A 23,841-nucleotide genomic window follows, 5' to 3' on the forward strand; every position below is an offset into this window, starting at 1 on the left:
TACATAATGATAGACCGATATGACAACTTGTCGCTTCACTTCAGAGATTGTACTGGTATTGTATTTGATTGTGAGATTATTCGTAGACAAGTTTAGTAGTCTCAAGTCTGGTCAACGGGGCTGCGTGTTAACGGCCAGTAATACGCGTTGCGCTCTGAATAGCTTCATTTTCCAGGACCGTATCATCACAGCACATGCAACCTCTGAAACAATAGCTTACATGCCCTTGTGCTCAAAGTCCTTGTGCGCCTTGGTTAGTGCTATTGCCAATGCTACGTAATCGTAAATACTCGGCCTTATGTCATGAAGCAAGTCGCGTCAAATAGCGTTGAACAGGGCATCGCTGCATCCATCGCCCATTGAAGCCGCACGCATCAATATCGCTCCCAAACACATGACTTCTTCATTCGAGAGAAGCATTATCACAATATAGCGAGTCAATGAGCTTGTAGCTTTCGGTTTCGTGTTATATCGTCAAAGGCTGCGATTTTGCGCGCGAAAGAGAGAGAGGAGGTGGAGGAGCACTAGCCACAGATATTGATGAGTTTTGATGAGTTTATGATCATGTTTGGATGAGCTTAGGATGAGGTGGGGCCTGTAAGTTCTTTAGATAGGTTTTATGAATGAATGACAAGCTTTTTGTTGCGGCGATAAGTAAGGTACTCATTCATTCAGTTAGTACTGAAAGCGCGGTGGTTCAACACGTTGAGTGATTACCCTATGCCCAGAGAAATGACGTCTTTACGGGCCCCCGCGACTCTTGTCAGTTGTGAGATAGATAGTAGTGATAAAAATGAAAGGAATGAAGGAACACGAGATCAATTAGGCTCTTCAGCGGTCGCCGTGGAGTCCTGGTCTTGACGTGAAATAAGCATTTGTGCTGCAAAAGTAAGAGTATCAACACTCAGTGGAGGTCTTTCTTTACTAGAGGTGGTGACATCTGTCCAAGCTGCCATCTACTAGAAGAGCACTGTAGCAATTCATTGATATGAATCCAACAATGGAAAGTCATCAACAAAGAAGCATATAACCAGCGCAGATTATAGGGCAGTCTTCGGTCAGTTGAGGCAGATGTGATTTTAACGCCGCATGAGCCCCACCACCCTTCATCAGTAGGGCACAAACTCAAACACCAGTCATTATTTGCCATCGTGAGAACTTTCACTTGCAAAAATTGCAAAGTGACTCAAAAATAACTCAAAAACAGCTGATGTATTGCTTTGGCATGCAAGATGACTTGGTTGGTTGAGTTTGTCTCAGGGAGAGACCCTGCCACTTTAGAATCGCCAGATATATTGGACCGAGTCGGCCGTGCTGGGGATCTCTAACGCTGAAAAGCGACAAGAACACTTTCCAGCATGAAAACAGACAAAAGAACTCTCTCCAGAGCCTTTTGATTGATACAAGGGAGCGTTGGTGAGGACCATCAGAGGCTGACGATGCCACTGTGAGCAGGGACCCCTGTCATAAAGGCTGGCAAAACAAGGGTATATAGGTTGTAATTGCAAACTCTCTCTCGTCCTTCGGGACATTTGGTCAATTTGAAACGATACAGGTGAGTTTTATCAAGACTCTGAGTTCGACTTCCGCTAATTCCCATCAAGAGAAGATTAGCATGGCCCCTGCACTAAGGATGGTAAGTTACAGTGAGAGTCGCCTGTCAAACTCGTACTAACCAGCGCATTAGACACGCTCAATCAAAGAGAAGCTACCAATTTTTTTGTGTTTTTTTTTTCTCCCTCCAACTTCACTTAGATCACGACGCGTCGGCGCTGGTGGGGCCGTATTTACAATCCGCCCGAATTACCATTTTTAGCAAGTCGAGATAATGCCAGTAAATAAATAAATACAAGAATATCTTATTTTAATAGTTGATAGCTGGTGTTATCGCATTTGGAATTCGCGCGCGCTGGATGCTGAATGATGGTTGGTCTCACCAGATCGTCGACTCCGTGGAACGCCGTGGACTGCAAATTCGGGCCACTTGTACGCTTATCCCCAGAGACGCGCTGTTTCGGAATGCCATGGACACGAGTTTGGATTATCTTGGGGCTCGCCCCTGCTATTGAGAGCCCGCGGAGCATTTATTTTGGCTCGGACTCTGCTTCTCGGATCGGACATGCACAAGATGGAGCAGAGTCTGGCCGCAGCATGCGTGTTGCGTGCTCAGCTTTGTAATGATGCTGAATTGACATGATGGCTCTTAGGATGTCGCTGTATATAAATGGCGACTGAAAGACGTTGTCGAAGAGTTCATCAAATACACCACTTCAATTACAATCACCACTTCAATCACAATAATCGTCAAAATGCCTGTCCGCTACACCTCCAAAGACGTTCGCCCTGAGCCCTTGGCCCAAGAACTTCACCTCTATCCCTCCGGCCGAGTCGCAAAAAACAGATTTCTCAAGTCGCCCATGGCTGAGTCGCTTGCAAGTTGGGATCCCGAGATCATCTCCAAGAGAGGAATTCCGACCGACGAGTTGATTGAGCTATACCGACGGTGAGTTCACCAGCGCCAGTAGATGACCCAGACTGACAGCTCTAGATGGGGTGAAGGCAAGAATAACTTTGGCATCGTTGTCACTGGCAATATAGACATTGATCTCAACTCGGTCGGGGCCGCTGCATCTCCCGGCATTTCCGTCGATGCTCCCTTTGAAGGCGAGCGCTTCGAAAAGTTCAAGCAATTGGCCGCAGCAGCCAAGAAGGACGGTTCTCTATTTCTCGCTCAAGTCAATCATCCCGGGCGACAAGTTCCCTACAAGTTCAACCCCGTCGCCATCTCAGCCTCTGACGTTCAACTCGGTAAGTCACTCACTGGACTTTGACAACATGTACTGACTGTCACAGACCCCAAGATGGGAATGACTTTTGGCAAACCGCACGCCGCGACAAAGGAGGAAATCGCCCAGATCATTGAAGGTTTCGCCCACGCCGCCGAGTATCTCGAAAAAGCCGGATTCGACGGCATCGAACTGCACGCAGCTCACGGATACCTGCTCTCTCAATTCCTCTCCCGAACCACCAACAAGCGCACCGACGAATACGGCACTCAGACCGTCGAGAACAGACTCCGCCTCATTTCCGAAATCGCAAACGCCATCAAAGCGCGCGTCTCATCGACCTTCATCGTCAGCGCAAAGCTCAACAGCGTAGAGTTCCAGGACGGCGGCGTGACACCTGATGAAGCGAGGGAGCTTTGCGAAAGGCTTGAAGCACTGGGATTCGACTTTGTTGAACTCAGCGGTGGGACTTATGAGCGCATGGCGTTGTCATGGGAGAAAGAGTCGACGAAGCAGCGCGAGGGTTTCTTTCTTGAGTGGGCGGAGACCATCACCAAAGCACTTGACCCAGCGCATCAAATGAGAATCTTTATCGCTGGTGGTTTGAGAACGGTGGGTGCCATGGTAGACGCGCTTGATGTTGTTGATGGTGTGAGTATTGGACGGCCTGCGGCGGCAGAACCGCGTTTGGCTAGTGATATTATTGAGGGACGCGTCAAAGGCGCGATCCAACCAGCTGAGATGGTTGAGAATGATCTTGGTATGGGTATGGGTGTCGCTGGGGCTCAATTTGCGCAGATCGCAAAGGGCTTTGAACCGCTTGACGCGAGCGACAACGAAGTCGTGCAGATATTTGGCCAGGATATGGGTGCGTGGTATGAGAAGCTTGTACAGGACGGGGACAAGAATGAGTTTGTTCGTGCCATTCAGTATTCGGGACCTCAAGTTCCGTATGGCAAGGTCAAAGCTTGATGGATCATGAGTTATTGATTGCGATTAGACATGTTATTAGAGTGTAGGGTACTTATTCTGAGTTGTTGATTGCGTTTTCCTGAAACAAACTCATGTCATGTCATGGCGTTTCAACAGTTCTAATTTTAGGGCAGACGATCGACAGCCTGAGGAGGCTATGTGGAACCCTGCGTCCGGAGAATTTGTCAGCCCTCCAACCTCACTTCATCTCACTTCGCATCTGCAACAAAACTCTCAACATTATTCATCATCAGCTGTACTCGTCGTTGTTAATCACTGGAACTTACCAAACCAAATCTGGTGCGAAATTATTTGAATAACTACAGCCATGTCGACCCCCGAGATAGATCTTACACCGTCTAATCGCCGCAAAGGTCAGCAACTTGAGTTAGGATACGGACCCAGCTGACAAATATCTCAGCCTGCGATTTGTGCTTTACGAAAAAGATCAAATGTGACATGCTCAAGCCAGATTGTTCGAATTGCATTCTCTATAATACGAGCTGTCGAACCAGCATCATTAGACGGAAGCCTAATTCTGCAAGAGTCAGAGCTGGGGCTAAACAACAAGAAGAGTACGCCCCTGTTCCCCCAACTTTTCAGTTCAAACTAGTAACTGTCTCAGGAACAATCGCCAAGAAGGCCTTGAAACAAGATTAGCTCGTATTGAGGAGCAGCTCCAAATCGTTCTCAACGCCGCAAAAGATGCTCAAACTGCTAGACCGCAATGGCCAGATGACCATTCCAGTCCAAGTGACTCAGCGGAATCAGTTCTCAACAACTCCGCAAATTTTGAAGAGATGGCGAAACGAGGATTTGCCTGGAAATTCGATCCAGTTAATCCAGCAGTTTACCAAGGCCCTCAACCAAACACTTTGGAATTACCCCCCCTTGATCAAATCCTACCTATAGTAGACCACTATTTCACAACCTTCAACGGCGTCATTCCTCTTTTCCAACAGTCAGAGTTCATGAAACTTCTCACAACGTGGTATAAACAACCCGAAACTCGCGACAGAGCTTCGTGGGCTGCTATTCAGACCGTCATGGCCATCGGATATCGCACACCGCAGCTTTCACTCCGAGACAGTCAATCAGTGCACATTGAAAAAGCAGATCAATGTTTGAGGAACGCGCAGACTGTTGTATCCGAACTTGTCACGCGTGATGAGGATTTACTCGGCGTTCAGATCTTACTAGGTATTGTGATGCTGTTCCAAAACAGTCGCGACCCGAAACCCGCGAGTGTTCTCATTGGAACGGCGGTTAGGTTGGCGCATAGGTTAAAGTTGCACTCGCAAGAAGCGGCGATGCAGTTCCCGGCTGCGGAGGCTGAGCAGAGATCGCGTGTGTTTTGGATCGCGTATACTCTTGACAAGGTAAGTTGTTCGAGTGCGTAAATGCAAAAGCTCACGTTGATAGGACATTTGTCTTCGTGCGCAAACGCCTTCATGCCAGTTTGATGAAGATATCGACATTAGTCTCCCTGCACTTGCGCCACCTGACAGTGTTGGTTTGATATGGACGCAAAACGGCCAAGTCCACTTCAACTACCATCGAAGGCGCGTGGAACTCGCTTACATACAAGGCAAAGTGTACGATCTTTTGTACTCCAACCGCTCAAGCAAGGTGACAGCCCAAGAGCGACAACGACGAGTATCTCGACTTCAATCCATGCTAGATCAGTGGTACGAGCGCATTCCAACCGTCTTCCATATCGAGCATGTCACCGCGACAGTGGGACCGAGCCAGCTTGTGCAGATGACAAAGATGCACCACGCATTTTTGCTGACGGAAGTGATGATTCATGGCATTTATAGCCATAATGCAGAATGGGTAAAGAGGATCAGCTCTTTTAGTAGAGCTACGATAACCTCTGTTGGAAACTTGGAGAATAGAGGGTTTGATGGCGCTGGGAAGTGTCAGGATCAAGCAGCACCTTTACCCGAGGGATGGAATCATTGCGTGGACGTGAGCAGAGGGTGCATGAAGCTATTCCAGGAAGCTACACCAACAGAGTGTCTAATATGGTATGTCAGTTTGAGTATGTTTGGGAGTTTACTAATTAGCGCAGGCAATGTAGCTGCTCTCATTTCTCAGCGCTAATCGTCCTCCTCGCCAACATGATTCTCAATCCCGGCCACAACTCAATCCACATTGACCAACATCTCTCAGTAAAAGCCCTCGATCTCTTCGACAAGCTTCTGAAGATAATTGACGACGAGGCGTTCAGAGCTTTGCGAAGTGTCGTTGGTGAACTTAGCCAGAGGGCGCAAACGGCTGTGGCGGTGTATAGAGAGGAGCTGAAGGGATTGGGGAAGGATGTCTTTGAGGCGCTGAATGTGGATGATGTGGCTGTGCGGGAGGTGGATTTCTTACCACCGGGAGACATGTTTGAGGGGCTTGATGGACCGTTTGTGGGGTTGGACGGACCGTTTATCGGATTGAGTGGGGAGCTTGAGCAGGGATTCGGAGATGGGATGAACTTCATGGATGGAGGCATGTTGGACATGGAGTTTATGAGATGAGATGTGACAGACATTGGCGCAAGAAAGGAGAGAAGAGGAATCTCAGGCTTCAGCAATGCGAAGCGAACAGTCACGATCATCAAGTAAATGGTGAGAGAGAAGGAGAGTGATAAATTATTCTAATCTGATGGGTTCAATAACAAATGACAAAGAAACAAGACAAAAGCAGTAATCGACACAAGGTAAGGACTGTAACACCACGACAATTACTCCACCAGCAGCAAGGAAAGAAAGGCAAATGAGTCGGCATGGGGGAATGCACAACGACAGGAAAACAACAGAGACCGAACAGATGTTTGAGTTGTAAGGGAAAAAGATGCCGACGCGGATCACTCAGTGATGTGTGCATCCTCGAAAGAAACGCCATTTGGGAGCTCAGTGATGGCTCCTGGCAAGTGGTGGAAAACCTCGCGGCGAGAGAGGTGGTGCCGGTTGACCCAGTCTCCGTCGATGTTCTGGAAGCGGTACCAGAAGTTAATGGGGAAGGGTTGCAGATGTCGGAGGATTGGCCGGTGGCTATTATGCAGAGCCATCATTACCATGAGAAACAGCGACAGGTTGACTGTCAAGACCCCAGGACCTGCTGCTTCCCAAGGGATGGATTGCCATTCGATCAGGCAAGAAAATGATGTGCCGCTCACACGGGCGACAACGAGCTCATGGTCGGAGAAAATGAACCCATAGCGGGTCCCCGCGTCGTGACAGTACGTCGCGAGACGAAGGAGCGGATAAGACTGAGAGGACTCGCTGTCTTCCAGCTCGCGTGATGTCCACTGGTTGGAGGTGTAGGCGCAACTAACGGCAAGACGTTCGCCATCGCTGGTCACGAAAGACAGGGCAGAGCGGCGGCGGTGGGCCAGAGGTTCGTCCGTGAGCACGGTAACATCTCGGCGAGCTTCGCCGCATCGGCTTGCCAGAAGGGCGACACCCGTAGCGATTGGTTGTCGGAGACGGTGAACAATATGCCCCGTCAATGCCTTCTTCAGGTCCGTGATGTTGGTGGCTGGAACGGATGATTGCTCATCGACCACAACGGGCACATTGTAGTTATCCAGCAGGTCTCCGTATGGTTCATGGAGATTTCCGAAATCAAAGTCTCTCCATCTTTTGATGATGGATGAGGCGGCCTGGAAGGTGGTTTGGGACATAGTGATGTTCGAATTTCCGGTAGCGGTCTGGAGGGTCGGGTTGGGCGTAGTGAGCGACTGGCCGATCGTAGCCCATGCATTGGGGAAGTTTGCTGTAGAAGACATGGCGCGGAAGCAACTGAACAGAGGTTATAAATGTTTGAAGCAGTCGAGAGTACTTTAGACAGGCAAAAAGGTTAAGTCTTGAGTCGGATGAGTGGGTGGAAAGGAGTATTGGGTAAGGCAGAGACCGGACATATGACTATTTCCACTCCCCACGACGGCCTTGTGTGCCTGATTCTGTTTAAAAACCAGAGAGACCCCTAAAAGCAGAGAATCTGATCTATCCTGAGCATGAGGCACGGTAGTGACCACCAGACTGGTACCGCTTGAGGCGGCGACGGTGGTCTAGAAGACTAACCCCTGTTCGCTTGTCGCGGCGCAAGCTAGTTACAAGACTACTCCATATTGTCAAACCCAGCAAATGGCTCTTGCGCAAGCTAATGCCAATATGCCTATGATAGCGAGCATCTGCGGCTTCCTGAATGCTTCGCGTAGCGGATGGCTAGCTGTAAGATTGGTACGCAAAAGGCGACATGCGGCGAGTTGCAAGACTACTCCCTGTTACCAAACGCATTTCACGGCTCCAGAAGCAAGCTAACGTTCATCAACCTATGAAATCGGGCACCGGTGGCTCGCTGTAAGGGTCTTCCGTAACGCCAAACGCAGTTCATGGTTCGTGCGCAGGCCAACGTTAATATTCTGATGACATCAAGCACTGGTGATGTTCTAAGATCCTTGCCGCACGGGTCGCGGAGCAAGGTGACGGATAGCTAGCCGACAAACGCAGTCCCTGGCCCCACCAGCAAGCTAAAGTCAATCTGACCCTGTTCCCTACGTAACGCGGAGGCAGAGAGTTTGTACTGAGCAGGGATTCTCCCAATAGAAGCCGCAAGAGCAAAGGTACATGGGCTGCAGTGGGAATTTATCCTACATCAAGGTATCTCCGATAGTGCATGATGAAGACCAGTACTTTCAGCCTCACGATCATATACAGTAAAGTGTTGTAGCTAAACAAACATCTGGGAGATAAAAGTTGAGTCAAACGCCAGCAAACATAATCTACCTGCCTTGTCGTCCCCCAGTTCCTGGTGCCTGAAGCAAGAAAAAGTCAATCTAATTATGAAACCGTGCAACGATGGCTTTTTAAAAGCAGGTTATTCGCAGAAACGAAACTGCTTATTCCCCGCTCTGCAAGATGATAGATGATCGGCTGCAAGGCCAGTTCTGTTGCCGAACTAAATCCTAGGTCCTGCAATAGTCAACGCCTACTGGCTGATAATCCTAGCAACCGTGGCTTATTTACGGCAGTTTCCAAACAGTTTTCTCTCCAATTTGCCCCCTGCTACAGAGACACTGATTGGTGGGTGGCCATAGCCTACCTGGACTCTGTTGCACAACAGCCCGCTCTGGCTGAATGGGCAGGCAAAACGTGCAAGACATGCTGAGTTCCGTGCCAAGATAAAGAAACCGTCGCCTTTCGGCTTCTCCGTTTGAATGAACGCGAAATTCCACGGTCGCTTAACCTTTGATGCTAATAAAAAGTGAAACGCAGTGGTTGAACAAAACAAACGACAGAGCAATGACCGCCCGACCCAAGCCAATTGGCACGCACCCCTCCACTTCTCATCTCATCTTCCTTGTCACACAACATCTTGTAAGCTCTTGTCATATTTTGCTTATTCTTGGGAATAGAAGTTCTTGCCGTGTTGTCACCAGCCCCTTTTTGAGAGTTATCGCGCGGTTGGCAGACTCCCGCCCTCTGGCATTGCCTGCACGGTTCCTGGGTTCTCCCCTTTCATCAATTACGGTATTGTTCTGTTCGCAGAGCCTACCCTTTGAGAATTACTGCACGGTTGGCAGACTCTCCTTGTTCCAATTACTGCACTATTCCTGGAATGTCCCTCTTTGACGATTGCTGCGCTATTTCTGGACTCTCCTTCTTTGACAATTGCCGAGGATGCTCTGACATTCAATGTGTTTCAACATATAAACACGTCCCATGGCTTCTTGTATTCCACATTCATCAATACCTCAACCCATTCGAACCCCTGCGACCTTGACGCTCAAGATACTGAAACAACACCTCACATACCGCTGCGAACCCACAAATTTTGTCATGCCTCAGCTGAAACCGCTTCCGGACTGTGAAGGTCCCAAGCTCGAGTGTTTCATTGACGACATCACGACCTGCGACTTTAAACTTCTCGGACCTCTAGGCTCTGGGTGTCATTCCCAAGTTTGGAAGGCTGAAATTAACGGCAAAGTCTATGCTATCAAGATGGTAAGTGTGTCATTTAATCCCCCTTCTTCCATTTCTTTATTGTCTAATCATCCCAATCATCAATTAGTTCTTTCATCTCGGGTCACACGAGCCAAGCTTCCTCATGGATCCTATTGACGACGATTTCCCAGACCCAGACGAACCGGAGCCCCTCGTAGCAAGCAGCAAGATTTCTCAACCGACGATCGATAGTCTCCGCCTCCATGCGACCTCATTCTATAACGAATGCCGTGTCTTTGGGCGTCTGAAGGAGCTGGGACGCGAGGACCTCGCTATCAAGGCCTATGGATACCTGCAATTTGATCTCAGCGACGACAAGGTCCAGCGACATTTCCTACCATTTGGAAACGGCGCGAGAAGACATCTGGCCTCTCTAGGGAACAAAGACCCCACCGATGTAGATGTGATCCGCCGCACCATGCAGCACGACGATCTCCGCATACCCATGATGGCCATTGTCAAAGAGTGGGTGCACTCTTTCGAGGGCACAAAGTGGGTGCAACTTATCGGGGGAGACTGGGCGTCACGGGAATCGGTCAAGAGAGACATTGGACACCTGCCTCGACTGCTGCGTAATCTTCGAGAGCTGCACAAGTCAGGCATCGTGGATTCGAGATCTCAAGTGGCAGCAGTACGTAGACGGAACAGCTTGTAGACTTCAGCTTCGCCTGGACTATACCACATATCTTCGGTCCAGAGAGCGGCCTCCGACCCGCTGGACCTTTGAGAGCATGGCGGCATGGGACCTTAAATGCTTCCAAACCATTCTCAATGAGTTCGACGATAGAGCAGAAATTTCAGTGCCGCGCCTACGGAAACATAACCTCGTGGCATGGCAAAGCGACGATATGTACGAACGCCTTCGGCCCAGGCCTCAGTTGTACGGGCCTGCCCTTCCCATGCTCGTTTACGACGGCAACTTTCAACCCATGGTGCACCACCCGCCTTTTGACCCCGCCAAGTTCAACTGGCGGGCTGTCCAGAAGTTAACAAAGAAGGGTGCCACCAGGCGCGTCACCAAGACAAAGGCACCTCAAAGAAGAGCGCTAAGAGAAGCGTCAAAGGAGAGAAGAACGAAATGACACGCTGCGCGAACAAGACAAGATAGCGCCCCCGGGAGAACACTTGGATAGACCTGATTGCGTTTTCGATTCTGCTAGTTACTCGCGATGTTTTAATACCATTTGATGTTTGATAGAGATATAATAAATATACTCTGAATTTACTACCCCGCACGTTGATCTATTAGAAACCTCAACAGCCCTCTCTGCAACGCACAAGGTGCCGCGCAACCATGATCCTCACCCTCAAACTCCCAGCACCAAACATTTCTCAAATGAGGCGACTCTTCCATCCTCGCCACCAAAGCCAAAGCATTATCCTTCATCTTTCGCAGCATCGCGCCCTTTTGTTTCTTCTCAAACTTCTCATCCGACTCACCAGGCAATTGAATCAACGTCTGTTCCGCTCCACCAAACATGACCAACAATCTTGGCGCGCGACCAGTCGAAGGGTCGCGCTCATTGAAGCGCTGTTCCTGGTCACAAACAATGCTGCAATTGTTGAACCAAATAGACGGACTCGCAGCGATGAATGTATCGAAAGACTCTGGCTTCGTGAACAGAGCGTTGAGGGTGAAGAGACCGCCGTACGAGTGACCGAAGAGCGCTTTAGGACCTGCTCCTAGAGGGACATTCGGGAAGAGAATCTTTTCGATATACGGTTGGATATCGTTCTTGATGATATCCAGAAAATCCGATGCGCCGCCAAAAGGACCAAGCGATGGTTTCCCATCTGGTCCAGGGGGAATATCATAAGCCCCATCAGAAGACGCAGGTGTCAAGTCCCCATTCCGGCGCTTGTCAAAAACGCAAGTTTTGTTAGGATACCCAACAGCTACGATTACAGCTCTCGTCTGATGCGTAAACTCCAATCTCCGCGCGATATCCGTCGCAGTAAAAAAGTACGCATTTCCATCAACAATGTACCTAATCCATGTTAATTCCCTGTTTATATTTGCGGTGAGGCTTTTCTTACACAGTGGAGACGATGGTATCGTCATTCACTGGAGCGCGATCATTCCAACAAAGCGGCCAGGATACTTGAATGAGATAATCGCCTCTTCGGGTGGGGAATAAGAATTGGCATGAGTTATGCGCGTTGGCGCTTTCGAGAGTTACTGGGACGAGAGTCATGATTGGAGATGTTGAGGGGAGAATCAGGTCATGGTGATGGATGCGGCTGATGTCTGATGATCAGATAAGATTAGATAAGCGAATGAGAACATCGCGAGTGGGGATGCAGCAGAAAGTCTGCATAACCGGAATAGTTTTGTAAGTGCATATTGCATAATGTTATGTAGCAGAATGAATTCAATTCGGCATACGGGTATATTTGGTATCCTTGAAATACTAACGTGCCGAATAAGCATACAAAGTTCCGTTATTCCATTGGGTCGATGGCATTAAATGAGCTACCCTACAAAAGCTTCCATTTATGCACAGCTTCATGGCATTAGCAAGATCAAACAATCCCATTCATCTATGAATTGAGGGCTAATCGCCTCGCGCTCCTCAGCGTCACTTAATTTCATCACATTTATAAGACATGCGGCGCTGACAGTCACTAATGCCGACATACTTGGTCCATCATATTACTGAGTGCCGAGGCGGGGTTTCTGGTCGACCGATGGCCAATTGTAAAGCTCATCGACAGCGCAGTCTCATTAGCGTCCAGTGAAGGTGAGATACCTCGTCTTCGGTTATGATCGATTGCGTGAGGTTGGATATCTGATAGTGCTGGTAGCTTAATAACACTCTAATTCACGAGATGCATCGTCGCTCTTGTCTTGGAAGGTTTGTCCATTCAGAGCAATTGGCTCTTCGATGGCGAGATTTCATCCTCTTTAACTCTAAGTCTTTCACTTGAGCTTATCATTATTCGCTACCTAGAAGGCTGTGTTCTAATTGACCTTGAACCAGTCAGTCAGTGCTTGGCATGAATGGATAGCACCAAGCAGTACATTTCTTACTTTATATCACCCATCACTCATGGCACATAAAAGTTTCAAGTCCAGAGACAGGACAACAAATAGACAAGACAACTAAACTCTAAATACGTAGAGTCAGGGCATTGCCTCGCTCTGTATTTACATCTGTGTTTACAGATATGTCGTAGATTCAATATGAGAAGGTAATTAAATTTTGTTTCGCGTGTTCCAGCGAAACGAATGTCATGGTGAGGAACTGCAGATGAGGTTAAGTTCAGATGATGCTGGGCTGGGGAAATAAAGATCAGATAAGACCAGATGGGCCAACGAGAACATCGTGAGTGGAGTCAGATAATCTTTGTGTAGATGGATAAAAAGTGGTGTGGCTGATTAGAAGTTATGATTGGGCTGGTTGAGAAATTGAGCCTCAATTAAATTTGGAGTTTTATGCTGCTTGTTGGGGAAATACCCCAGATCTTCATTGATCACCATAAAAGAACATTGCAGTAGTTCGCCTGCAAGCAACGTGCTTGATTGATCTCGGGTACTAATTCCGCTCGTCACAAATAACTAACCGAATGCTACCAGCCACCATTTCATTCCTATCAGCACTCGTACCAACTGCGTCATTAGTCCCACGGCTCACGAAGCCGAGTCTCGCCCACATGGCATAAGTGATTGGTGCCTTTTAGTTTCCTGCCTCGAGGGATGTACCTTGCATGTGACGCAGACATTTCCACACAGCATAACTACGGGATGTGTGCAGTGTCGGTTAAAAGAATAATTCCCACCACATCCAATCGTCTTGCACATGTGCTTGATCCGTCCCGTGCACGTGGGCCCTGGTTTATCTGCCGTGGGGGCCCCGTCGATCCTTGTTGTTTTCCCTTCTAACCCGTATTCAGAATGGTGCACCAGACTCAAGGGGACCATGTATGAATGCAGCCTCCCGTAGGTGGGCGGGCTTGGTTTTAAAAGCCGGGCCACCTGCACCCTGTTTATCTCTGTCTCTTCTCTCCCAGCTCCTGCACGTTATTTGCGATTCACTATTGACTATTTCTCAGTCTCAGGACTTCTATTCACGACAGTTATTGTTTTATCGGCAAAGTGGGGAGTCGGGACAGCATGGATCACGAAACATCCCACTTGCCGACATGGCAGGACAACAAAACCACGAGCGAAAAGGCTGGCTTCACTGGAGATGATGAATCATCGGCTCTTTTAAACGACAAGACGAAGAATCAACAAACGATGCAGCTGCGACAAATCTTTGCCAATCGCCTCATGCCCGTCGCATTCGCTCTTCCGTGGGTGATGGGAATGTTAATTTCGTGGATCCCATTTACCAAGATCTCTCTTTACAACGCCCCCGATTTCCTGTACGTTCATCACCAAGGCTTCATTTGACCGTGTCTAACGAATGTAGTATTCTCGCGGCTCTTATCAGCACCCTCGAAGTCCTCAGCATCGTCGCAGTCTTTATCTTCACATCCCTCCGCCCCTCAACGCTCGAAACCGAACCTAGTCCCAGCACGACTCTCAAAGAGAAATTCTTCCGCGCCTGGTTCTGGTTTTTGTTCATCAGCCCTTTCATTACTGGAACAATGGTTGTTTTGATGGCGAGCGACATTTCATGCGATCCGGAAGATGATCTGGACATGCATCAACCAATCTGCCAAGTTGGCATTCGACTAATTAAAGCGACTGCTTTATGTCGCGCTGGAATTATGTACGTCCCCTTCCATTCAATTACCTCTCTGCCAATAAACTAACATCTCATCAGTGCGACATTTCTCTTTGCTACATCTTCATATCTAGAACAACGACCTACGAAGCGCTGCACCGACTCGGACTCTGCATGATGTTTTGGAAAAATCTATGGCGTCATGATCTTTGTACAACGATACCCCAGAAAGCATAAAATACATTAAAATAAAACCCAACCATCTATTAAAAAATTAAACATTATCCCAGTTTTAAGATTCCTCTACCGAAAGCTTTCGGCGCCATTCACTCAATGTTGATTTCTGATGACGTTTTGGTTTGTCTTTAGTGCTGCTTGAGTGTTATCTTTAGTGCTTGCTCGGATGTCGCTCATGCATTATCATTGAATGACGCCACGTCCAAGGGTCTTCCAAGCATTCTCCCCTCCGGATATATCCGCCTCCCGATTCAATTCCTCTTATCGAGGGGTTGCGTCGCTTGCGTCGTTGACACTGAATCGTTTGCGTCGCGTTGCGTTGCTTTGCGTGGTGATACCATCCGCATCTCCCACTTTCCGGCAGTTGTCGTAAGCATTTCGCGTCGCACTGCAATTCAATCCAAACTCTGTTTTAAGCATAGCCAACTTCAGCCTCCGCATTTCACGTTACAGTGAGCTTTGGTATGCAGCAAAAAAAAAAAAAAAAAAAAAAAAAAAGCAAACGGGGCTCGCGTGCACTTTTTCTCTACAGAGCTAGACCGATAAAAAAAGAGTACTCCGTAGTTAGCTGTGCCTCGTTTCGACATACTGAAAAGGTCCCTTTGCTAAGCTCGTTCAAGATGCGAATTCTCGTTCGGCTGCTTCCGTGGGCGTAGCGGGCAGGGCGCTACGCCAGATTGAATCTTATCTTCCGTCTTCCGAGGTTGATGCCTTGGCTTGGATCCCTGCCGCAGGTCTCATTTTATGCATGCAAACAGGGACTGGGGATTGGTTGGACTTTGCAGTCAGCGCTGAATCAGCGCAGCTCGGGTCAATCAATTGTTGAAGAGTTTTTACTGCATACAAACATATTCATTCAGTACGTAAATAAGCAAAACCATGTAATTTGCTATGCCTAGAATTAATGAGAACATAATTGCGTTATTGGTCTTGTCTTGTACTTGGCCTACGTAGAAGTCACCGTAAATAACTGGATATTTAACATCATTTGCAGGACGATTCCACAAATAATTTACTCGGCGTTATCTGCCTGAATATGAGGACGAATGGGCAATCAAGAAAATACACGTTGCAAGCCAAGAATGTCTCTGATAAGGATTATTGGTATACAACTGAAAGGCCCCCAATGCGACATGCCAGACCGTCAAAACAGGCATTTCGGGCCGCTCGGCTATGAAATGTTGTTTGTTTAATTTGTAGATTTTCTTGTGTAACGCAGGCTGATCAATTTGGCGGCTTAAAAATAGAGAATTGTCTTTATCGCGTTACTCCATTCTATATGCAAGTATGCGTCCAATGATGTGTTTACAATAGTAAAGTCGAAAACGCAAAAAAGGACAATCTAACCAAAACAATGCTTCCCTGATTCTTGGTAACCAACGCCGTCATATGCAAATGCAGTTCCCTTTCTATCGCACCCAATCTTTTAACCGATCGCACAGATATATCCAATTAAAACAATGCCCTTCCTATTCCTGGCCAGCCAGCCCTTTTCGTCTTGTCTCGACAACCGTCAAAAACTTATCAAAAGCATTCTTATCCTTCCCCTTCTCCCCCAAACTAACGTTCAAAAACTCCTTCCCATCACCAGGACTATCAGTATAAGTATAACCCCCACCCTCAATATGTTCCACGTACGGGAAGACAGCGCCATAACCCTGAACAGCCTCAGATCCATACCGTCGAATACCAGTGCCAGTGGTAAGGGGCAGAGGACACTCAAAGTGCTGATGGCTAGTATCTTGAAATGGCTGAAAAATGGCCTCGTGGTCTTCTTCGACGTATTCGTAAAAGTCCCCCTCGTAGGTTGGATCAATTGCTTTCCAAGCTCCGTCGTCTAAGCACCAGCCTTGTCCAATTTTAAAGACGCGGAGGTTGGGCATGGTATTGGCCCAGTGCTCAAAGATGTGGTGCCAGCGGGTATGTGTATGGTAGGTTGAACCCTCGCGCCAGGCATTGCCTTCTACCCTTTGGGCGAAGTAACCCTTATCGGAGAGCTCACTAGCCTCGTCTTGGCAAATGGTGCAGCATGCATCTGGCATTATGCTAGCCCGATTGTGATCCGAGTGCAAAACGGTGCACTCATCGAGATAAAGCTTCTCGATGCCAAGGGATCCGATCCACTCAACCTGCCACCACTGGCTGAACTCAAAATGTCCCAAAGCGAGAACCTTAAGATTGGGCAGATCGTTGGCACCAATCAGGCGGAAGTCCATGTTGGGAAACCATCCCCATGGGGTTGAAGAAAACAGGGACAGGACCTGGAGATTGCTGGCGATGCTGGGGGTGAGCACTATATCAAGAAGATCGTGGTGGATATCTTGGCTGCCCTTCTGTGTCGTAGTAATGACTTCAGAGTCATCAAGGTCATCAAGGTCACCTCCATCAGCTACGCTGATACGCAGGTCCTTCAGAGCTCCTGAATTCATGACAGCTTGAAAAGCAGGCAGCACTTTGATGCCACTGACATCAATAAGATTCGAGATAGTCAGAGTCTTGATAGGAAGCGGAATGCCAGTTTGAGCTTGTGGATAGCATTCGCATGTAGACGGTTGCGGTGTAGACATGGTATTCCTGCGAACATAATCATCCATGTTCCACGTCCCCTCAAGACAGTGAAACAACGTCTCTAAAAGTGCTAATCGCGTATTATGGTCGATGTGAGATCTATCGTGTTCCAGCCGTATGTTGAGAGTGTCGAGTCTAGGAAACATTGAGATGAAGGGAACAGCTTGGAAGAATTTGTCCGTGAGCTCCCGACGCTTATTCATGGGACAGGATCCTGTCCAGGTATCGCAAGTGACTTCCCGGACATGACATCTCAGATGTTCAGTCATGGCGATGTCAATGAAACGCTGTGGCTCATCTCTATAAGCGCGGACACGAATGGCGCGGAAGATGATTGGTGTGATGAGGCGGGCAAAAGTGTGACTGACGAGACGAAGGTCGATGAGGGAATATTTGTATACGTATCCCAGGATTTGAACCTGGATTTCCTCAGGAAGGGCAGAGAGAGAGGGGGTAGACATGATGATGATGATAAAGTAAAGATAGGAAATGAAATTGAGAGTGAGGCTGAAACTGAAGTGTATGAGTGGTCCGCGGAGATGAGATGATTGAAGTTGGTGTTGAGAGATAAGATGATAGGTGGGTCAACCATCAACTCGAGTCAGGTCCTCGGAAATACAAAGCAGGAAAAGAAAACCTAGGACAACTTCAAAACGGACAGGGCATTTTATAGTCAGTAGAATGATAGAAACTTGTATTTGATAAAAATCTGGCTTCTGAGTTCGTGAATAAAATGAGAACATTCAAAGCTTGACTGGGTATGAATTGCCAGTCGACGAGTCGAGCCACAAGGTTTGAGAACTCAAGAGCTATTTTGAACGGGATATGTGATTTTTAGGGTATAATTACATAGACTTTCATATCGGTGTTGTGATCTGTGAGAGTGGAAGCTTGAAGGTTAACTTAGGAAGTGTCAAGGTTTAGAGTAAAGGCTCGAGAGTGGGGTGAGGCAATGAGTCAACCAACTTTAACAAGACAAACCAGTAAGAAGAATAAAAAAATAAGCATAAAAACAACAGCCTTGCTCAAAATATAGTTAAAAACACTTGACTATATATTTCAAAAGTTTTCCTTGCCCAATGACACATCACAATTTCTTCCAACAACTCTATCCTTCCTGACTGGCTCAATCATCCTTCGTCCAATGATACTTCGCAGCTGGATGATCAGCAGGCGGTCTAGCAACTCCCTTCCTCCCATAGACATTCTCTCTATACGTGCCCCCATCGACAGCATAATCCTCCCAAAACAACCCCCTCTCCCTCAAAACCGGCAACAAATCAGATATTACCTCCTCAAAACTCGCTGGCATGAGAGCATACGCCAGATTGAACCCATCGACGTCAGCTTCGTTGACCCATCGCTCCATCTCATCTGCGATGCGCTCTGGTGTTCCTGCGACTGTGGCTCCTAGACCACCGACTTTGATATGATTTGCAACAGTGTGCTTCGTCCATTTTGGCACCCCTGGGATTGACTTGGACCATGATTCCACGGCGGAGCGAATCGCGTTCGACTCAACATACCGTAATTCCTCATCATCCCCATACTGCGCAAGATCAATCCCCGTCCAGCCCCCAAACAGCGCCAACGCACCATCCTCTGAGCCATACCCCACAAACTCCTTATACTTCGCATCAGCCTCCTCCTGCGTCTTTCCAATAATCGGACAAAACATAGCCAGGAACTTTATCGCTTTAGGATCACGACCAAACTGCTCTTTTGCTAGGGTTCTGATCTCAGCTATGTTCTTCGCCACCGTGACGGGGCTGTGGCCTGCGACGAAAATAGCCTCGGCGTGTTTGGCGGCAAAGTTCTTTCCGGCTTTGGAAGTTCCGGCTTGGAGGATTAGCGGGGTGCGTTGGGGGGAGGGTTGGCAGATGTGAGGGCCTGGCACGGTGTAGTATTTTCCTGAGTGGTTGATGAGACGGACTAGGGAGGGGTCTGTGTAGATGCCTTTTTCACGGTCGAGTTTGACGGCGTCATCTCGCCAGGATGATTGCCTAAGTCCATGAGTGAAAATTCAAATGAAGATGGCGAGTCACGCACCAAAGCTTGTAAGTGACATCGACGTATTCTTCGGCAATGGCATATCTCTCATCGTGGCTCGGCTGCTCAGTATGTCCGAGATTTCGAGCAGCAGAGTCGAGATAACCAGTAACGATGTTCCAGCCCAGTCTCCCACCAGTTAGATGGTCCACAGTGCTGAGTCTTCGGGCAAGATGATAAGGCTGCTCATAAGTAGTCGCCACGGTTACACCAAAACCAATATTCTTAGTAGCTGCTGCCATAGCTGGCACAGTGGCAAGGGGTTCATTGACAGGCCACTGCGCGCCTGAAATGATGGCAGGATCTGGGTTACGAGGACCTTTATAGACATCATAAGATCCCTGAGAATGTGAGCGATATGTCATGTGATGCAAAGAGAGTAACCCACAAGGACATCAGCGATAAAAATACCGTGAAACTTTCCCTTTTCAAGGAGTTGAGCCAGTTTCACCCAGTGACTGATATTATTGAAATCCCATGATTTATCATCCGGATGTCTCCAGAGACCAGGTGATTGATGACCGCTGCATGATTCAACAAAGGCGTTGATAATGAGCTGCTTCTTGACCTTGGGGGCCTCTTGCGATTCAGACATTTTGACTGCAAGTTGTCTCACAATATTGGGTGAATGAGGGGTAAAGAATGAGGTAATACTAGTGAATGAGACTTTAGGTGAGCGTAATACTCATATAAGTGATATGCGACACATAAAAGTGTTGCGCAATCGCGGCCCTCGAATCGCGTGCTTGCGGAGATGGTGGGGCTGGATTCGCGTGTACCTTGAGATCTACTTGCATCAATTGCCGATATCAGATGGTGTGACGAGACTAAACACTATTTTCGGATAAATGGATGTGATAAAAATACCGCTCATATATCATTTCGTGGCTTCACCGTGTAGCCTGTCAGCTTACTTGAGACACGCCTGACTTCCATCTTAGGCAATTCTCATGTTATACAGCAGAAACGGGCCGCACCTCTCTTCTTTTCTTTTTTCTATAATAAATAGGTACCGAGGACCCGGGACTTGGTCGGTAAGCAATTGCCGAGATAAGCGTAGATCACGTCAATCCATAGCTGCAGGGTTTACATGTCACATCTCATCATTTTAGGGCGAAATACGCCACAGCCCCGAGGCCCCAAACTAACTAGGATTTAGATGTGACAGGAAAACGGAATAGGGGGGACAAAAAGATAGACGCATATTTGTGTCCAGAGACTATGCTCCTGCGGCTGTGTAATACAGAGTGGCACAAGGCTGAGTTTGACTTACTAAGAAGAAATAGACCACCTTCCAATATCTACCATAACCATGTCATTCATAGGGTATAAGAAGTAAAAGAACGTAGAATCTTTACTCTAATTGATAGAATAACTAGTCTAAAGATCTTCTAAATTTATCCTAAATTTAGCTAACTATTCTCATTAACTAGGTTAGAGGTCATAGGTTTCTTTCTCCCCGATGAGTAACAGGGTTCTTCTGTCTACCCGGTCGCCGAGTCTGGGGTCTCCAAATTCTCTGAAAACAGATCCGATGGTGAAACGCTCGTGGCTGAAGATAAGTCCAGTCCCATAAAACCCCCACTGAATGCTGTCGTTGGAAATCCAGCGATACACTCTGAGAAAACATCAGTTTCTAGCGCGCCGCGTATTAGCAGATATACCTGGACGCAGAATCGGAGGAAAAGGTATGCTGTTACAAAAGACCAGAAGCATAACCTATTTCGGCAGCTTACCTTCGTATGCGTCCCAAGTAAACTGATCAAGCGACATATCTGTATCCTGAGGCATGTCGGCGGTAGAATCAGCGAGAGGTACGCCAATCTCTTGTTCCTGCAGCCCTAGTCTGAGGCTTAGATAATCAATCGCCCGCCTGGCTTCCCTAGATACTGTGGTAGAGTGCAGCCAGAGTGGGTACGCGTTACGTAGCAGACCGTGGATCTTTGACCCTGTGCTCTCGTCCAGCGAAACATCTGGCCGCGACTTGGTCAGCTGCACATAGTAACACAGAATGCTCACGCCTAGCAAAAAGACTGCCCGCGGCCGGGAGGACAGGAGCATCCACCTAGCCCACCTTGTAGGATACAGCAGTCCATCTCCCTGTGTTTCCTCGAGCACTATCTGCTGGAATTCCAGAACTTTGATCGCCGCCTGGACACAAGCTTTGCGTGAGTGTTGATAGCATGTGTGGGTATAGGACGGTGCGAGATATTTGCGGTGAAGCCAGATTGTTAGTCTCTGTATAGCGAGCTGGAGCAGCACGCGGTGCATAATGATCTCAGGCGCCACCATGAAAGATTGACTAAGGGGCTGCCATTTGAAAATTGGCGGAAGCGATTCTTCAGCTTCTTGCAGCTTCCGGTCCAACTCCACGATCTCCGTGTACGGATGCTCCTTGGTATCGTTGACAATGTCGTTGACCAGCCCCATCATCTTATCTATCCTCCCCTTAGCCAAGCTGTATAGCACAGGTGTGACTTCCGTCTCGGGACGCGAAGGGGGTAAACCGATGGTATTTTCGTCAAAATCTGTATCCAGCAGGTTACGCGGCTCAGCTGTGTCATACTGCTGGGACTTAAGCACACATGGCAGCGCCATCTGGCTCGAGAGACGAAGATCCAACTGCACAATGACTGCCCACACGCGCCGCCGCATCTCACCAGAAAATGGTGTAATGCTTGGGAAGTTGTGGGGGTCTCGATGATAGCCCTGACTCAGGGCGAGCTGCACGATGATACCTTGTACAAGCCTTAGCCCGGTCTCATCTTCCTGGGACATGAACGACTCACAGATGAGATAATTAATCAAGGTTTCGAGTACGTACTCCCCGCCTCTGGTATACTGGCCTAGTATCAGGCTGTGAAGAGTCTGTTCCCGAAACACGCGCACTCGCCCTTGAATTTCCGGATCCGTTGGGTCATCAATTGAGTGTTGACATAGCGTAGCGACGCACATAGCGCTAAATAAGAGCCCGATCCAAATGCACGGCATGGCTGGTGGGTCCTGCCAGAACTTATCATACTATTTAAGTGGTTCAAACTGTCAGCCAACGTAAAGAATCCAGGAAGTAGTTTCCAAAAGGAGGAAAAGGGATAAGGGATCCATATTGAACCATAGGTATACCCTCCGATACATAGCAAACACCATACCTCTTGAAGAAAACGCCCACTGTGAAGTATGCTTGGTACAACACCTTGTGTGTTAAAGTACCTCGCGACCATTCGATCAACAACGGGCCTGGCCGGAACTGAGGCAAGAAGATCAGCTTTTGTGGTTTGAACCGGCTCATATAGCAGCCTAGGTCCAGGACTATGGAGAAATAAATGATCATTGGTGGCCAGTAGCCGAGCTTCTTCTTGCTCCTCGTAATGGTCTCTAAGCTCAGAGATACTGTCGAGGACGGCGGCCCAGTGAACGCTCCCGACGTAGCTGGCACCAACACCGTGTGAATTCAGACGCATGCTGCCAGGCTCTGAGGCTCTGGGGGAATCAGTAACATCCTTGCTCTGCGATATAGGCGTATTTTTTGAAGCTGGCACGAGCGTTTCCTCCTCAGGTGTTAGTGGGATCGTAGAGATACTCTGCTGGGATGGAGGATCTGAAGACTCTCGAACGAGGCTGTCGGCATGCACAACTGGCGTCTGCTGCTGGCTAGCTAGGGAACGAACGAGCTCTTCTAGCTGCTGAATGCGATCCCCGACGCTAACTTTGCTTTTGCCTCGGCTTGTACAGCCTACCTCGTAAGTGCAGGATAAGCCAATCCCCCTGTTCGTGCAGGTCTTGCATGGTAGCTGACGGTCACATCGCACCCTGAGTGGCTATCTGTTAGTTTCAGTGCTGTCTCTAGTGCAAATGTGTGAACTACTTTCGGTTCCTGCAAAAGGTACATGAAAGCAGCGGTTTCTCCCTCCGACGATCTCGAAGTTGAGGCAGCGAGTCTTTGATAACAGTGCTGGGCTGCTGATTGGGCAGGCTCGGCGTTTCTGTATATGCGGGTGGCTCAAGATAATCCATTAAATGCAAGCTTTTGTCACTTTGAAGTGAAAAGAAAGCGTCAGCGGAAAGTCAGAGTGGAAGTGACAGATGGAGTATTCGGCGGAGCAAGGTGGTGGTGGGTGTCGGGGGATAGGCGGGTCCATTGGACGGAGCAATCGACGGAGCATTTAACGGAGCATTTAATGAGCCAGTCAGAGGACGGGGGCAAACGTAGGCGCCCCACCTTGCGCTTCCAGCTTTACCAGACCTATAAGGATGGTTAAGTGGGGCTGATAAAAAGCCAGTATTGGCCAAACATCTAATTACTGCCTTCATTGAAGGACTTTCGGATCACTATTGAGGCAGTGTGAATTTGATAGAAACTGCGGGATACTTGAGCTTGATGATTGCCTGTTCTTGTATTGTTTGCTTTGATTTAGTTCGCTGGATGATCTGTTGCTAATCATGTCCAACAACGGAGCAAATCCGGGGCAAAACAGGGTCACACGGCATGGCCAACTACTACTTGAGTTTGCCCTTGAAACCACTATTATTTCTTCTCTTATGGCAACATATAACTTG

The 23,841-nt window shown here is 48.2% G+C and overlaps 9 protein-coding genes across 10 annotated transcripts; 4 read left to right on the forward strand and 5 right to left on the reverse strand.

Moving 5' to 3' along the window:
- Positions 1-1,285: 1,285 nt before the first annotated feature.
- Positions 1,286-3,892, forward strand: FOXG_10656 (uncharacterized protein). The gene is made up of 4 exons (XM_018390117.1): positions 1,286-1,555; positions 1,605-1,636; positions 1,688-2,808; positions 2,854-3,892. The coding sequence occupies exons 3-4, from the start codon at positions 2,526-2,528 to the stop codon at positions 3,756-3,758; spliced, it is 1,188 nt and encodes a 395-aa protein (XP_018248508.1). The 5' UTR covers positions 1,286-1,555; positions 1,605-1,636; positions 1,688-2,525; the 3' UTR covers positions 3,759-3,892.
- Positions 3,893-3,954: 62 nt separating this feature from the next.
- On the forward strand, positions 3,955-6,491 carry FOXG_10657 (uncharacterized protein). The gene is made up of 5 exons (XM_018390118.1): positions 3,955-4,132; positions 4,180-4,333; positions 4,384-5,137; positions 5,181-5,788; positions 5,833-6,491. The coding sequence occupies exons 1-5, from the start codon at positions 4,087-4,089 to the stop codon at positions 6,284-6,286; spliced, it is 2,016 nt and encodes a 671-aa protein (XP_018248509.1). The 5' UTR covers positions 3,955-4,086; the 3' UTR covers positions 6,287-6,491.
- Positions 6,492-6,615: 124 nt separating this feature from the next.
- FOXG_10658 (uncharacterized protein) lies at positions 6,616-7,539 on the reverse strand (the record flags this gene model as incomplete). Its single annotated transcript, XM_018390119.1, has 1 exon — positions 6,616-7,539. One exon carries the CDS (start codon positions 7,537-7,539, stop codon positions 6,616-6,618), a length of 924 nt encoding a protein of 307 aa, XP_018248510.1.
- A 2,053-nt stretch (positions 7,540-9,592) lies between these two features.
- On the forward strand, positions 9,593-10,839 carry FOXG_10659 (uncharacterized protein; the record flags this gene model as incomplete). The annotated part of the gene is made up of 3 exons (XM_018390120.1): positions 9,593-9,757; positions 9,825-10,388; positions 10,420-10,839. 3 exons carry the CDS (start codon positions 9,593-9,595, stop codon positions 10,837-10,839), a joined length of 1,149 nt encoding a protein of 382 aa, XP_018248511.1.
- A 2-nt stretch (positions 10,840-10,841) lies between these two features.
- FOXG_10660 (uncharacterized protein) lies at positions 10,842-12,008 on the reverse strand. The gene is made up of 2 exons (XM_018390121.1): positions 11,795-12,008; positions 10,842-11,745 (listed from the first exon to the last, which is right to left on the reverse strand). Exons 1-2 carry the CDS (start codon positions 11,950-11,952, stop codon positions 10,983-10,985), a joined length of 921 nt encoding a protein of 306 aa, XP_018248512.1. The 5' UTR covers positions 11,953-12,008; the 3' UTR covers positions 10,842-10,982.
- Positions 12,009-13,539: 1,531 nt separating this feature from the next.
- Positions 13,540-15,434, forward strand: FOXG_10661 (uncharacterized protein). The gene is made up of 3 exons (XM_018390122.1): positions 13,540-14,125; positions 14,173-14,475; positions 14,530-15,434. The coding sequence occupies exons 1-3, from the start codon at positions 13,872-13,874 to the stop codon at positions 14,606-14,608; spliced, it is 636 nt and encodes a 211-aa protein (XP_018248513.1). The 5' UTR covers positions 13,540-13,871; the 3' UTR covers positions 14,609-15,434.
- Positions 15,435-16,136: 702 nt separating this feature from the next.
- Positions 16,137-17,696, reverse strand: FOXG_20347 (uncharacterized protein; the record flags this gene model as incomplete). Its single annotated transcript, XM_018400629.1, has 1 exon — positions 16,137-17,696. One exon carries the CDS (start codon positions 17,694-17,696, stop codon positions 16,137-16,139), a length of 1,560 nt encoding a protein of 519 aa, XP_018248514.1.
- A 378-nt stretch (positions 17,697-18,074) lies between these two features.
- Positions 18,075-20,083, reverse strand: FOXG_10664 (alkanesulfonate monooxygenase). Of its 2 annotated transcripts, XM_018390124.1 has the most exons (4): positions 20,064-20,083; positions 19,673-19,937; positions 19,285-19,625; positions 18,075-19,238 (listed from the first exon to the last, which is right to left on the reverse strand). In XM_018390124.1, exons 2-4 carry the CDS (start codon positions 19,877-19,879, stop codon positions 18,362-18,364), a joined length of 1,425 nt encoding a protein of 474 aa, XP_018248516.1. In that variant the 5' UTR covers positions 19,880-19,937; positions 20,064-20,083; the 3' UTR covers positions 18,075-18,361. The 2 variants fall into 2 exon arrangements, with proteins under 2 accessions (XP_018248516.1, XP_018248515.1); XM_018390123.1 differs by lacking the exon at positions 20,064-20,083 and having other exon boundaries at positions 19,673-19,985.
- A 602-nt stretch (positions 20,084-20,685) lies between these two features.
- Positions 20,686-23,289, reverse strand: FOXG_10665 (uncharacterized protein). Its single transcript, XM_018390125.1, has 5 exons — positions 23,150-23,289; positions 22,434-23,094; positions 22,074-22,305; positions 21,021-22,022; positions 20,686-20,920 (listed from the first exon to the last, which is right to left on the reverse strand). Exons 2-5 carry the CDS (start codon positions 22,743-22,745, stop codon positions 20,769-20,771), a joined length of 1,698 nt encoding a protein of 565 aa, XP_018248517.1. The 5' UTR covers positions 22,746-23,094; positions 23,150-23,289; the 3' UTR covers positions 20,686-20,768.
- Between the last annotated feature and the right edge of the window lie 552 nt (positions 23,290-23,841).

The sequence above is a fragment of the Fusarium oxysporum genome, chromosome 7 (genome assembly GCF_000149955.1).
Source record: "Fusarium oxysporum f. sp. lycopersici 4287 chromosome 7, whole genome shotgun sequence".
Lineage (NCBI taxonomy): Eukaryota > Fungi > Ascomycota > Sordariomycetes > Hypocreales > Nectriaceae > Fusarium > Fusarium oxysporum.

Excerpts from the sequence above, each read along its gene's own strand:
- FOXG_10656 (XM_018390117.1), top strand. The coding sequence starts at position 2,526 with ATGACCCAGACTGACAGCTCTAGATGGGGTGAAGGCAAGAATAACTTT. Across the intron at positions 2,809-2,853 it reads AGCCTCTGACGTTCAACTCG|ACCCCAAGATGGGAATGACT; the intron begins GTAAGTCACTCA and ends TGACTGTCACAG.
- FOXG_10657 (XM_018390118.1), top strand. The coding sequence starts at position 4,087 with ATGTCGACCCCCGAGATAGATCTTACACCGTCTAATCGCCGCAAAG. Across the intron at positions 4,334-4,383 it reads GGGGCTAAACAACAAGAAGA|GAACAATCGCCAAGAAGGCC; the intron begins GTACGCCCCTGT and ends TAACTGTCTCAG. Across the intron at positions 5,789-5,832 it reads CCAACAGAGTGTCTAATATG|GCAATGTAGCTGCTCTCATT; the intron begins GTATGTCAGTTT and ends TAATTAGCGCAG.
- FOXG_10660 (XM_018390121.1), bottom strand. The coding sequence starts at position 11,952 with ATGACTCTCGTCCCAGTAACTCTCGAAAGCGCCAACGCGCATAACTCA. Across the intron at positions 11,746-11,794 it reads GATACCATCGTCTCCACTGT|GTACATTGTTGATGGAAATG; the intron begins GTAAGAAAAGCC and ends AACATGGATTAG.
- FOXG_10661 (XM_018390122.1), top strand. The coding sequence starts at position 13,872 with ATGGATCACGAAACATCCCACTTGCCGACATGGCAGGACAACAAAACC. Across the intron at positions 14,126-14,172 it reads TACAACGCCCCCGATTTCCT|TATTCTCGCGGCTCTTATCA; the intron begins GTACGTTCATCA and ends TAACGAATGTAG. Across the intron at positions 14,476-14,529 it reads TTATGTCGCGCTGGAATTAT|TGCGACATTTCTCTTTGCTA; the intron begins GTACGTCCCCTT and ends ACATCTCATCAG.
- FOXG_10664 (XM_018390124.1), bottom strand. The coding sequence starts at position 19,879 with ATGTCTGAATCGCAAGAGGCCCCCAAGGTCAAGAAGCAGCTCATTATC. Across the intron at positions 19,626-19,672 it reads TTTTTATCGCTGATGTCCTT|GGATCTTATGATGTCTATAA; the intron begins GTGGGTTACTCT and ends TCACATTCTCAG. Across the intron at positions 19,239-19,284 it reads GATGTCACTTACAAGCTTTG|GCAATCATCCTGGCGAGATG; the intron begins GTGCGTGACTCG and ends TCATGGACTTAG.
- FOXG_10665 (XM_018390125.1), bottom strand. The coding sequence starts at position 22,745 with ATGCGTCTGAATTCACACGGTGTTGGTGCCAGCTACGTCGGGAGCGTT. Across the intron at positions 22,306-22,433 it reads GTGGGCGTTTTCTTCAAGAG|TATGATAAGTTCTGGCAGGA; the intron begins GTATGGTGTTTG and ends CCACTTAAATAG. Across the intron at positions 22,023-22,073 it reads CTTGATTAATTATCTCATCT|GTATCATCGTGCAGCTCGCC; the intron begins GTGAGTCGTTCA and ends GGCTTGTACAAG.